This window comes from Rosa chinensis, chromosome 1, assembly GCF_002994745.2.
Source record: "Rosa chinensis cultivar Old Blush chromosome 1, RchiOBHm-V2, whole genome shotgun sequence".
Classification (NCBI taxonomy): domain Eukaryota; kingdom Viridiplantae; phylum Streptophyta; class Magnoliopsida; order Rosales; family Rosaceae; genus Rosa; species Rosa chinensis.
Genome location: NC_037088.1, coordinates 5,535,027 through 5,549,632, shown reverse-complemented (window position 1 = coordinate 5,549,632; position 14,606 = coordinate 5,535,027). Strand labels below are relative to the sequence as shown.

At 39.6% G+C, this 14,606-nt stretch overlaps 1 protein-coding gene across 1 annotated transcript; it reads left to right on the top strand.

Moving 5' to 3' along the window:
* The first annotated feature begins 569 nt into the window (after positions 1-569).
* LOC112182868 lies at positions 570-12,440 on the top strand. The gene is made up of 9 exons (XM_024321427.2): positions 570-1,130; positions 5,082-6,186; positions 6,491-6,769; positions 6,859-7,923; positions 8,006-8,677; positions 9,222-10,067; positions 10,176-10,757; positions 10,842-11,465; positions 11,573-12,440. The coding sequence occupies exons 1-9, from the start codon at positions 625-627 to the stop codon at positions 12,212-12,214; spliced, it is 6,321 nt and encodes a 2,106-aa protein (XP_024177195.1). The 5' UTR covers positions 570-624; the 3' UTR covers positions 12,215-12,440.
* The last annotated feature ends 2,166 nt before the right edge of the window (positions 12,441-14,606 follow it).

The following is a 14,606-nucleotide window of genomic DNA, read 5'->3' as shown; positions in this document are numbered from 1 at the left end:
AAAGTCTCTTCCAATAGTATTAATAATGAATTAATAATTGATAAATTTGCAATAAAGAATAGTAGAATACAATTTAAGATTAGGTAGATTGCATCTTAACTTGATTTATTTTGTATATTAATCTTCTAGCCCCACACGGTTTCAGACGATGTTTTCACATGAGAATGCCAGCCAAGTTGAGTTTATAAAATTAACTTTATGGTTATCACATACAAAAATAATGTTACTCATAATAATTGAGGTTTGAAAGTAGCATAACTGAGAAACTACTCGTTAATTTCCTTCTGTATTAATCGACCGACACTGTTGGCTGTTTGCTATTATTCTTCTCGTCTTTTTGATCGCCTACTGCTATTTTGGCTGTTTGCTATAGTATTCCGAGCACTTTGATAAAATAACAATATTGATTTAGACCAGGGTTTGTGCTGTTTTCAAGTGCAGCGTATGCAATTTGCACCAATCAGAGCAAGATGCTTTCAAATAAACAATAAACAAGGTATACAAATTTTTGCCCTATATATATTGCTCTCATTACTCAGTTTAATTAGTTATCATTCCCAGCTACCTGGTTCTGCAAACACTATTTTCAAACTTGCCAAACCTGCCATTACCAGTGGCTCTCCCATGACCACCACTCAAACCTCCTCAACTTTGCCCCATTTCACTCGTCCACGGAAATTTGAGGTTTTCCTGAGTTTTAGAGGTTTGGACACCCGAAAAGGTTTTACTGACCACCTATACAAGGCTTTATTTCTTAATGGAATCCACACTTTTAGGGATGATGAACAACTTGAGAGTGGGAAACCCATTTCGTTGGAACTCACCAAAGCAATTCGGGAATCAGAAATTTCAGTCATCATTCTTTCAAAAAACTATGCAACCTCAACATGGTGCCTAGATGAACTAGCGGAAATGGTTGAACGCATGGATGAGCCCGGGGGACTCATAATCTTGCCTGTGTTCTATGACGTGACACCATCTCAAGTACGAGAGCAGACCGGAGATTCTTTTGAAGAAGCGTTCGCTCAACATGAACACAATTTCGTAGGGGACACAGGAAAGGTGACAAGATGGAGAAAATCTTTGATTCAAGTCGCTGGCCTCTCCGGATATGATTTAAGAAATTTTAGGTAAGGTTCCCCGGCCCTTTGCCCTGTTACTTCTTCTTTCTTTCTTTTTCCTTTTTTTTTTTTTTTTTTTTTTCATTCATTAGTCAGTACAGTTTTATATTCATGGCATATTTTGTCCATCTTTCAAAAAACTGATACTCATAAATTTTCAGTCTCAACAGGTTTTATTAGATAATAGATAGATAGTTCGTAACACAGTAGCCTGACTAGACTTCAACCTAAATTGAAAATTCGCCACAATTTTTGAATGGGCATGCTTGTTGAGAAATTTTAAATACATGCCTTAATTACTTAATGCTTACTCTTATATTTCAGGAAAATGTCCATTTACCCAAAATTGAGCTACATTAACCCCACTGACCCAAGTATCTTATAAGATTTCCCAATTACCCAACAAATTACATATTTTTTGCCCTAATACCCAATTAAGTATTTTTTATTTTATTTTTTTGGGTATATTTTTGAGACAATTTTGCCCTCCCTCTCTTTGTTACTCTCTAAGTCAACAAAGACTTCACCGGATTCCGGTCACCGTCGCCGGAATTCTGGCAGTAATTGTCAGACTCTGATTGAAGATCGCCGAAATCCCTTCACTATCGCCGGATGTCCCTAAATAGGTTGTCAAAGATCTCATAGATCACCGGAGAATATTATTGCCTCCCAATAAACCTCAATAGAAAGTTTATTGCCCCCAATAAAATGTCTACTGCCCCCAATAAAATGTTTACTACCCCACAATAAAATGTTTATTGCCCCCTAATAATATATTTATTGCCTCTCAATAAAATGTTCATTGCCCCAACAAAATAATTATATCAGTTAATCCTTAGTACATTCAGTTACAAATCTACAAAATAGATGTTATTCTAGTACATAACAGGAATTAAAACATATTTTCTGCATATTTTCTCATACTAGACAACTTGTAGCATGTGGTCTGCCCAAAAAAAATAATAATAATGGTGTAGACGCCGTCGATCTCAAACCAAAAAAAGAAAAAGAAAAAAAATGTCGAAACCTGCAATGCAGACGCTGAATTTGTCGGCGACGAAAATAGGGAAGCAAGGTCGGAAAGGACGACTTTTGGGCGATGAGGTTGAAGGACTGGCTGGATCGAGACTAAAGTGGTTGGCGTGAGGTCTCGTACAGATGCCGGTGCAAGCCCCGACCAGGAACAAAACCCGGACCTGAACTCTAGGACTTACAGAGGCTGCAATTGCGACGATCCTCTTCTTCTTGCATCTTCTTCGCGTGGCGGTGGTGCTCGAAATCAAAGATGAAGTTAAGGTCAACGGCGACGACAACCAATCCATCACACCGCCGGTCAGAGATTGAGGGGCAGAGAGGAGACGGAGAAAGATAAAGAAAAGGAAGTAATCTAACTTGGAGATGGCAAAGGACGTAATCGGACTTTGTGGCCGAGTAGTTCAACCATAGGGTCTTGGCCGGCGAAGTTCCTGCAATGAACTGAGAGAGAGAGAGAGAGAGAGAGAGAGAGAGAGAGAGAGAGAGAGAGAGAGAGAGAGAGAGAGAGAGAGAGAGTAGTTTGTTAATTAAAATGAGAACAAAACTGTCGTTGATGTTTAAATTGGGTAAATGAGATTAAAAACTTTTTAGTGGAGTAAGTGGATAATTTTTAGGCTCAAATTGTGTAAATGGTCAATATCCCGTATATTTTCTTGTCTCATTTTTTCATCAACCTTCCATTTATGTCCCTCTTCATTAAATAAATAAATGAGAAAAATTGGGTATTTGTCCATTTACCCATTTCTAGGGATTTCTTTTCCCATTTACCCCATTAAGGTTTTTATAATTCCCTTTTTACTCAAAGCACTCTAAGAAAGTCTTCCCTAATACCCCATTAAGTTTTTTTTTATTTTTTTATTTTTTTGAGACTATTTTACCCTCACCTCTTTGTTACTTAGAGAGAGAGAGAGAGAGAGAGAGAGAGAGAGAGAGAAATGGAAGAGAGAGAAGCCATAGGAGACTTCGCCGGATTTCGGTCACAAGCCGCCGGATTCCGGTCACTGGTCGCTGCCCACCGGACTTCTCTGAAAATGTAGTCGAAGGTCCCCAAAGAAGTCGTTAGAGATCACATAGGTCGCCGAAAAGGTCTATTGCCCCCAATAGAACTTTCGGTTACCGGAATATGAACTAGTCGATCTCCCTAAAATTAGACAACTAAAACTTTGATTAAAGAAAAAAAACAAAGAGATTACATCAATTCAAAACGTATATTACCCTCCAATAGACGTCTATTACCCCCCAATAGACATTTAACAGACCTCTATTGCCTCCTAACATTTTTTTTTTCATTTTTCTTTCCTTCTACCCCCATTTTACCCAAAAAAAAAAATCTGCCTCAATTTACTAAAAAAAAAAATTAAAAAAATTGATTTGGGCACCCACATCCTCTTCTCCCTTCTTTCTGGATGCAGACCCGGAACCGACTTCCGCTGGCTGCATGATTGATGGCTCGAACTCTGAGCTCGGTGCACGAACCTGAACTTCAAGCTAGCTGCACGGAGGTGACGTACCGGAACTCCGAGCACGCTGCACGAACTAGTCGCCGGCTGCACCTTCATGGCTGAGAGAGAGAGAGAGAGAGAGAGAGAGAGAGAGATAATTTTTCAGATCGAAGGAGAGAGAATGCATCATGCTGGTTGGAGAGAGAATTTGAGTCGCATTTGCATAATTATTTAATTAGGCTGGGGATAGATTTGTCATTTAAATTCTGAAATTGGGTTAGTGGGAATAAAAATCTGTTGCTGGGGCAAGTAAGAGTGCTTTGAATCAAGGACCCGAAAATTAATGACTCCCACAAAAAATCTCTTAAAAGGACCAAAAATAAAGATGTTTTGTGGAAAGGCCCTTTGTATAGTATATGTCAAAAACAAAATCCTGTGGGTATTCTAATTTTCCAAATAGAGAGAATATCACAAATATATGATCACTCAACTATGACCCATTCGACACTTTTGTTACTCAATTTTCAAATATATCACTTTGGTCACTCAACTATTACTCTGTCAATCATTTTAGTCAGCCAAAGGGTATTTTATCTCATTTTAATCACTTTTCTCAATCATTCTAATACAGATTTCTCAATTTTTCACAATTGGTTGGATGAAAATATCATTAATATTGTGGCAAATATTTTTTTTTTAATGAAAACCATTAATGAAGTGATTAAAGTGAATAACAAAATTAAAGTTGAGTGACCAAAGTAATATATTTGAAAATTGAGTGACCAAAGTGTCGAATGGGTCATAGTTAAGTGACCATTTGTGATATTCTCCCTTCTAAATATTATGCACCATTTTAGATGCTTTGTGTCCTAGGTAGGGATGGAAAAAATTCACAATCTTGGCGGATCTCCATTGGATTCCTGACCCTAATGGGGGAGGAATTTGGAGATAATTGGGGAATAGGGATAGAGATTTCCGATCTCCATTTTTTTTTCTTTTAAATCAGGGATGAGGCAGAGATGATATTTTGATCCTCATCCCCAAAATGGCCCCAATAATAATTTATCTTTTTTTTTTCTTTTTTTTTGTGCCTACATTTTCTTTTGTAATTTAACGTTATAATAAAAATATTTTTTTTGGTCAAATCGAGATCCATTTTGGTATGTATTTTAAAATTAAAAATTTATGTATCTTGATTTTAAGTTTTGATAAGAAAATAAGAAAAACAATGTTTGATTAATTAAATTCTTATTAGAGATTAAGGCGGGTATGGAGGTCTTATTCCCTTAATAGAGAAGGGGCAGAGAATGAACTTGGGGATGAGGATGGTATTCCAACTCACCTTATTCCCATCCCTAGTATCCTGGGATAATTGAAACAGATGCATGTATCATTTTGCTGATTGTAACTTTTGCATTTCTTCATCTTTAAGCATTAGTTCACTCGCCACGATACTTTACATGATATTATATCCATTTTGCAGGCACGAAACAGAAGTGATTCAAAGGATAGTTGAACGCATTTTTGGTGCATTGAATTACACAAACCATATATTCTCTAATGATTTGAAGGACTTTGTTGGTATTGATCGTGTGAAAGAAATTGAATTGAACTTGTGTATGGAGTCGGAAGAAATTTGTGTAGTTGGGATTTGTGGCATGCCAGGGATTGGTAAGACAACCGTTGCACAAGCTCTTTTTGTAAGAATCCGCAATCAATTTGAAGCTTTTAGTTTCATTTCTAAGGTTGGAGAAATATCTAGGAGTGAAAGTTTATTTCATATCCAAGAACAACTTTGTGATGACTTGTTGAATAGAAAAGTAAACATAAAGAATGTCAATGAAGTCATAAGCAGGAGATTGCGTGGCAAACGAGTGCTTATCGTTCTTGACAACGTGGATGAATTAGAACAAATAGAGTCTGTAGCTGGCAGTGGTGATAATTTGTATGATCGATTCGGTCCTGGTAGTAGAATCATCATAACTACAAGAGATGAAAGGTTGTTGATAAACTATGAGCCCAAAATATACAAGGTTGAGAAACTTACTGAAGATGAAGCTCTTCTGCTCTTCTGTCGGAAAGCATTTAAGAAAGACCATCCTTTGGATGGATTTGCTGAGCTGGCTTACAAATTTGTAGACTATATTGATGGTCTTCCTTTGGCTCTTGTAGTTTTGGGTTCCTCATTATTCAAAAGAAGTGTAAAAGAATGGTCTAGTAAGCTTAATAGATTGAAAGATTACAATTATTCTGGTGAGAGGAAAATCATTGATATTCTCAAAGTCAGTTTTGATGGATTAGAGAATCAAGCAGAGAAGGAAATATTTTTAGACACTGCATGTTTCTTCAAAGGCGAGGATGCATGTCGTGTAGAAAAGATATTTGAGAGTTGTGGCTACTATCCGGACATCAGTATCAATATCCTCCTTGAGAGATATTTAGTGAGTATTATAGGAGGAAAACTGTGGATGCATGATTTACTTCAAGAAATGGGCAGAGAAATTGTTCGAGGAGAGTCCCAAAAGCCAGGAAAGCGCAGCAGATTGTGGCTTCATACAGATGCCCTTCCTTTACTTAGGAATAATAAGGTGAGAAATATATCGTAGAATCATTCAGTACAATACTCCTTATACTGCAGAATGTTGTAGTTTGTGGCTAGTGGCTACTAATATTTCATGAAGTTTGAGAAAGCATGCATGGGTTTTGGTTTCAAGTTATGCCTATGTTTCATATTTAATAGATTAAACTGTTTTAGTTATAAATTTTTTAAGTAAGAGTATATTTCGGTTCCGGTTTTATTTTTTGGTCCTTCATCAATTTATTGCTGAAATGACTTGTCAAAGATGCTTCTACTTCACATTTGAAAATTGTTGTTTCTATTGTGTCTATTAGGGGACAGATGCTGTCAAAGGTATCTTCTTATGCTCGCCTCAACAAGACAACGTGCACTTGAAGGCAGACCCCTTCGCAAACATGGAAAGTCTAAGAATGTTGAAAATTTACAATGTGATATTTTCTGGATGCCTTGAGTTTCTTTCAAATGAGTTAAGCTTCTTGGAATGGCACGGATATCCTTTAAAATCTCTGCCTTCATGTTTTGAACCTGATAAACTTGTTGAACTGAATTTGTATCAGAGTGAAATAGAGCAATTGTGGGAAGAAATTGAGAGGGTAAGATTATTTATCCTGCATGTCTACCTTGAAATGCTAATTATATCCACTTTATTTACCTGCTACTTTTCTTGTCCATTTCTTTACAGCCTTTGGAAAAGTTGGTGATAATCAACCTTACTGACTGTGAATACTTGATCAAGACCCCTGACTTTGATAAAGTGCCAAAGCTTGAGAGGCTAATCCTCAAAGGTTGTACCAGATTGTCTGAGGTCGACCTCTCTGTTGGAGTGCTGCAACGGCTCATTTTGCTGAATCTGGAAGGTTGTGAATGCCTTACTACTCTTCTTCCCAACAGTATCAACTTGAGATCTCTCACAAAGTTCATTCTTTCGGGATGTTCCAAACTGAAAAACCTTCCAGAATTTGGGGAAGAAATGAAACAATTAAGGGAACTTCACTTAAATGGGACAGCTATAGAAGAGCTACCAACATCAATGAAACATTTGACTGGCCTTACTCTGCTCAATCTCAAAGAATGCAAGAACCTTCTTTGTCTGCCAGAGGTCATTTGTACCGCTTTGACATCACTTCAAATATTGAACCTCTCAGGGTGTTCAAATCTTGCCTTGTTGCCGGAAAGCTTGGTGTGTTTAGAATACTTAGAGGAGCTTCATGCAGGTGGGAGTGCTATACCACAATTTCCTTCCTCCATTCTACATCTGAAAAACCTGCAAGTTTTATCTTTTGCTGGTTGTAAGGGACTGCCATCCTCTGTGGGTTTCGAGTTGCCTGCTTCATTTTCATCTGGTTTATGCTCTTTGAAGAAATTAAACCTTCGCAACTGCAATCTGTGTGAAGGATCAATCCCAGATGATCTTGGAAGCGTATCCTCTTTGCAGTATCTAGATTTAAGTGGAAACAATTTCATGACCATACCAAAAAGTATCTCTCAACTTTCTCAGCTTGAAGACCTTGTATTGGATAATTGTAGCAACCTTCAATCATTGCCAAGACTTCCATCAAGTATAAGAGTTGTAACGGCACAGAATTGTCCTCTCCTACAGGGAACACATTCGAATAAATTAACGGTGTGGACTTCCACTGCTGCAGGATTTAGTGTTATAAATTGCCAAAGTGGTGAAGCCAAGCCTCAGTGGATTGACTTACCTGATCCACATCTTCGGAGGCCATTCTGTCAAACATTCTTCGAGGTCGTCTCTCTATCTCCCTCTTGTTACTGTACTAATTTAAGTTCTTCTTTTTTGCTGATTTTTCTTTCCTTATATTTTATAGGGTGCAATTTATCGCGGTAGTAATTTTGAATACAGTTATATATCAAAGGATACTCCTGCATGGTTGAGCCGTCGGAGTACTGGATCATCTATAACAATCCCACTGCCTCCGGATTTGGATGATAACTGTACATGGATGGGATTTGCTCTGTGTTTTACTTGTGTAACGCAGCATCATGATTCTCTGGATACAACATATGTCTTCCTTGATGACCAAACGCAAATAAACTTGAATCGCAATTTCCGTATTCATTTCTATACAACGGAAGATCCTCTTGAACGTCCCCTAGTGCATAATTACCCTGATTGCGATTGGGTTGGATCATTTATGCACTGGAACTATACACCAAGAAGTGATTTTGTAGAAATTTCGAATAAACGCTTCATCCGAGCTACAATTGTACCAGGCAGCCCAGAGGTGGAGGTGACAGGGTGTGCCGCGAGTCTAATATACTTGGAAGAAGTGGCAGAATTTGTCCAGAAAATGAATATTCACCATGACAATTGCAATAAAGGTTATAGGTATCTAGTGGATGCAATGGGAAGTATTCCTTCGACGAGCAGGATTCAAACTAAACCAGAAGTACAAAAACAAGAAACTAATAGCACTTCTGCCAGGCTTGTAGGACAATTGAGAAGAAACGTGGTGTCGTTGGTTGAAGAACTATTTGAGGTATCATGTTTGGCTCTCTCTCTCTCTCTCTCTCTCTCTCTCTCTCTCTCTCTCTCTCTCTCATACACAGACACAAAACCACGCATGCACATCCATTGCAATTTCCTGGTTTAGGTGTTAAAACTGATATTTTTGATATGAATGAGCACACCACAATCACAAACACAACATATATAGGAGTTTATGTTGAAGTCAACTGAATCAAGAAAGAAGAGAGTGCAGCCAACTTAGGTGCTTGTAATCTCGTATCTAGTTCTCTACCACTTCAAGATAAGGTTATCCCTTATATAGTACATACACAAATTAACCCTACCTAACCAACTTGCGGTCATCAAGGATCCGCTACTAAACCAGATTAATAGTTTGATTACAGACCAAAATATCTAGATTCTTTAATACTTCATAGTTGAAGTAAGAAGGACTTAACATCAACACTAGGAACCTAGGGAATAGTATCCAGATCAGACAGCTGATTTACTAATGTCATGACGCATGAGTAAACAAAAATCACTGTTTACTAATGTATGTATGTCTTTGCTTGCAGGGGGGCAACCCACGTCGCTATGATTATGGTTTTATTTTGCCTCTGGGAGAAAAATTAGCTTGGTTTAGTGAACAAGGTACTGGTTGTGTAGTGAGCTCCCCTCTTCCTCCAGAGCTGCATAATGATGAGAATTGGGTAGGATTTGCTCTCTATGTTGTTTGCACTTTGCCTCCAGGTGTTAGCCTTAGCCACAGATTATCATTCTTTGAGTGTCAATTTCATACATCTAATGAAGCCGTGGGTCCGAACCAATTGATACATCGCCTAGTGTTACGTTCCCCCTTCGATGACAATTTGATGGGGTCAAATCGACTCCTTCTTATTCATGTACCACGAGCACGTTTTCCAGAACGATTGAACCGGTGTCGTTGCATTCAAGCTTTATTTGGATCCACCACTCTAGGTGTGCAGGTTGATATATGTGGGATGCATCTAGTATACGACCAAGACTTGAACGGCTTAGTCCAAACAATTGCCCACTGCGCTGTGACTAGTCAGCCTGTTTACTACGGAATTGGTGATTTGACAGTTGCCACGAAATTAGGTAACAATGCTGGAATGACAGCTATGATTACGAATTTGCTCGAGGCAGCTAAATCCAGTGAGGGCAGGTCATTACGCCAAGTTCGTCTTCCTGTGGCTTTGGGGCCTGTAGATTCCGGTGAGACTACTCTGACTTTTAGAGGTTCTATCTTCTTTCCTGCTGACGGCTCCCAACATGAAAGAGAAAGAAGGCCCGTTCATGGGGACGAAACAAGTGCAATTGGTGATTTCAAGTTTCAGCTACCGGACTTTGGCCCTTCCTTTGACCGTTTCAATAACATGCGCTTGGATAATCAGATCCTGGTATATAAAAGCTTTAATTTGACTGTTTGCGCTATCTCTGTCTCCCTTTGTCTCTCTGTCTCTCTCTCTAATGTAACGTACGTCTTTTGTATATTTTTCATTTTGCAGGGTTTTGATCGTTACTTGAAATACAATTCTTGTTTCCCTCCTAATGAAATTGCAGAGTGGTTTGGGCATCCAAGCAGTGGGTCCTCTGTAACAATCTCTCTACCATCATATCTGTATGATGACCCCAATTGGACAGGACTAGCTTTATGTGCATACTTTTCAGTCCTCAACCATACAACTACCGACCTTGACAATTTGGATCAAGAAATTTCTCACAACCTTACATGTCTTCTTGAAACTGATAGAGGTTGTCTGGAGTCTCTTCATGGCTATTGCACCACCAACCAAGAATTTGAGTGGTTATATCATATGGGAGGATTCATTTGGTTGTCCTATATACCACGATGGTGGTTTTTAGATCAGTTGAATGAACGCAGCCACCTGGAGGCTTCAATTGGAAGTGACCGTGGAAGCTTGTGTGTGCATAGGTGTGGTCTCCGTCTTTTATATCTGCAAGATGAGGAAGGGTTTAAGCAGACCATAATGCACTACATAACCTCCTTGTCTGATATTGATCAAGGGAAAAAAAAGCAATTCCAGGACTGCAAGGTGGGATCATCTCCTAGAACTGGCAGCTACATTGTAAGACCTCATCTTGAAATATTAGAAAAGCCTAATGATAAGCCTATTATATATATCTAACAACTTGTTTCTCCTCCTTCACAGGACTTTGATCGTTACTCGGTACATAATTTTTGTTTCCCTGCAACTGTAGCTCTAGAGTGGTTTGGGCATCAAAGCAATGGCTCCTCAGTAACAGTCCCACTACCACCAAACTTGCATAGTGATGCTAATTGGATAGGATTGACTTTATGTGCATCCTTCTCAGTCGTGGAGCATCCAACTGCCGACCTTGAAAAATTACATTCAGGAAATCCCCACCACCTGATATGTCATTTGGAGTCAGAAAGAGGTAGTATAGAACCTCTCCATAACTATTGCACCACCAATGAAGAATTCCAGTGGTTGCATTTTGGAGGATTCATTTGGGTATCCTATATACCACGAGATTGGTTTTTGGATCAGTTGAATGAATGCAGTGTCCTCGAGACTTCAATTGCAAGTGATCATGAAAGCTTTAGGGTGCATAACTGTGAGGTCCGTTGTGTATATCAGCATGATATGGAAGAGTTTAAGCAGAGCATATTGCACTGTATGACCTCGCTGCCTGGCAATAAAGGAGATGACAAGCAATGCCCTGCAGGTGATGCAGGATCATCAAGCATTCCTAGCAGCTTCGTTGTGGAACCTCATCTTGAAAGATTAGAATGGTTGAATTACAAGAAAGGGGTACGTATGACTCCCTCTCTCTCTCTCTCTCTCTCTCTCTCTCTCTCTCTCTCTCTCTCTCTCTCTCTCTCTATACACCTTGACAACTTATCTGTCCTCTTTTACAGCACTTTGATCGCCACTCAATATTCAATTTTTGTTTCCCTTCAAGCATAAATCTAGAGTGGTTAGGCGATCAAAGAAGTGGCTCAACCGTGACAATCCCGCTACCACCAAATCTAAACAGAGATAGTGATTGGATAGGATTGGCTGTATGTTCATACTTCTCGGTCATGGAGCATCCGATTGACGACCTTGACACTTTGGACATTCAAGCAATTTCCCACCACCTGATATGTCATTTGGAATCAGAGAGAGGCAGTCTAGAGTCTCTCCATGACTACTGCACCACCAATGAAGAATTCATGTGGTTGCATCTTGGAGGATTCATTTGGCTATCCTATATACCACGAGCGTGGTTTTCAGATCATTTGAATGAATGCGGTGTTCTGACGGCTTCAATTGCAAGTGATCACAAAGTATTTAGTGTGCACATGTGTGGGCTTCATCTTATGCATCAGCGTGATGAGGAAGAGTTTAAACAGACCCTAGTGCACTACATGGCGTTGTCGTCAGATAATAAAGGGAAAAATAAGCAATACCATCACGGTGAGACGGAATCATCGAGCAAAATAGACAACAGCATTGAGGAACTCCCTCACATTGAAAGAGTGCTCAATGATGTCAAGGGTAAACGAATACTGGAATAACTTCTGCTCCTGCATTTGGTTGGCAGATTTTGTTACTTGTACAACTCGTCCTCTAATTATTGGCAAGTCATCCCTACAATTTAGGTTTTTTTTTTAAGATACAATTCATTCAGGTTCAATTTGTTTAAGTATATTGGTATTGAGAGAGATTGATGAGAGAAGTGTATATCATTATAGAGAATAGGAGCCCTATATATAGGGATTACAAAGTGCATAATCTAATGTTACAAGGAATACCAATCCGTGTAGGATTGGGAAATCTAGAACCTTCTCTCCTATTCCTATTCCTAGTTTGATAAGGCACACTAAACTTGATTTTCCTTCAACACTCCCCCTTGTGCCGCTCAAACTTGGTAGTGACGCTTCATCCGTTGCCTCGTTAAAAACCTTGCCAGGTAACAAAAACCCTGTGGGACAAAAATAATCCTGGTCGAAGGACAAAAAGAGCACAACACGTCCTTCACTCTTCGAGATCGAACATGTAGACATCATAACTCCCCCTGATGTCGATATCTCCCCCTGATTGCTACAATCGTGGGAGTTCGGATAACTTTCTCAATCCGATGCTCTTCACATGTTTCTCGAAGGTGGATTTAGGTAACGACTTAGTGAATAAGTCCGCTACATTATCCTCTGATCGGATTTGATTCACTTCAATCTTTAGAAGTGATTGTTGTTGCTGATTATAAAAGAACTTAGGCGATATATGCTTGGTGTTGTCGCCCTTGATGAAACCTAACTTCATTTGTTCAATACAAGCTGCATTATCCTCATAAATGCATGTAGGGTCATCTGTGGTAGACTTCAAACCACAACTTCCTTGAATGTGTCGAATTACAGACCTTAACCATACACATTCACGTACAGCTTCATGTAGAGCAATAATCTCTGCATGATTTGAGGAAGTAGCAACAAGGGTCTGTTTCGTAGACCTCCAAGATATCGCAGTGCTTCCCATGGTAAAGACATAACCTGTTTGGGAGCGACCTTTGTGAGGGTCAGAGAGGTACCCTGCATCAGCAAAGCCCATCAAGACATCATTGTCGTTTTGATGGAGGGAGATAGGAGGACGCCGGCCACCATGAGCGGCGGCGGCGCCGGCGCCGGCAACATGGCCGGCGGCCATTCCATGGACGGGGGCGTTTTGCCTTTTTGGGTCCGATCCCAATTTTCCGTCATTCCTTTTCTCTCTGTAGGGATAGAATAGGCCCATATCAATCGTACCTCTTAGGTATCGAAAGATGGTCTTTACACCAATCCAATGGCGGCGTGTTGGCGCAGAGCTGTGTCGAGCTAACAAGTTCACTGCGAATGAGATATCCGGTCTTGTGCATTGAGCTAAGTACAATAATGCGCCTATTGCACTTAAATAGGGCACTTCGGCCTCTAGGGGTTCTTCGTCCTCATCCCTTGGACGAAACGGATCTTTTCCGGGCTCAAGACTACGGCCGATCATGGGAGTACTTGCAGGCTTTGCTTTATCTTCATTAAAGCGCCTTAGAATTTTCTGAGTATATGCAGACTGATGGATCAAGATTCCATCACTACGGTGCTCGAGTTCTAAACCGAGACAAAACCGTGTTTTCCCAAGATCTTTCATCTCAAATTCGGATTTCAAGTAATTAGCAGTTTCCTTTAACTCATCTAGAGTTCCAATTAGGTTCATGTCATCGACATAAACTGCTACGATTGCAAATCCGGAACTTGTTCTTTTAATGAACACGCATGGGCATATTTCATTGTTAATATATCCCTTCCCAATCAAGTAGTCACTTAGACGGTTATACCACATCCGTCCGGATTGTTTTAATCCATATAGTGAGCGTTTTAATCTTATTGAAAACGCGCTCCGTGGTTTAGAGCCACTTGATTTGGGTAATTGAAGTCCATCTGGAACCTTCATATATATCTCTGAATCTAGATCCCCATAGAGATATGCTGTAACCACATCCATAAGCTGCATGTCAAGTTTTTCGGAAACTACCAAACTGACAAGGTAGCGGAACGTTATAACGTCCATTACGGGAGAATATGTCTCCTCGTAGTCAATTCCAGGGCGTTGTGAGAAACCTTGCGCCACAAGGCGGGCTTTGTATCTAACAACCTCGTTTTTCTCATTACGCTTTCTAACAAAGACCCATTTATGGCCAACAGGCTTTACACTTGGGGGTGTCTGCGTTACAGGCCCAAATACCTGTCTCTTTGTTAGTGAATCCAATTCAACCTGGATTGCATCTTTCCATTTAGGCCAATCCGCTCTTTGTTGACATTCTTCAACAGAGCGAGGTTCGATATCATCATATTCTATAATTCCTTTTGCAATATGATATGCAAATGCATCATCAATCGCCATAGAATTTCTATCCATCATCTCATGTACACTAGTGTAATT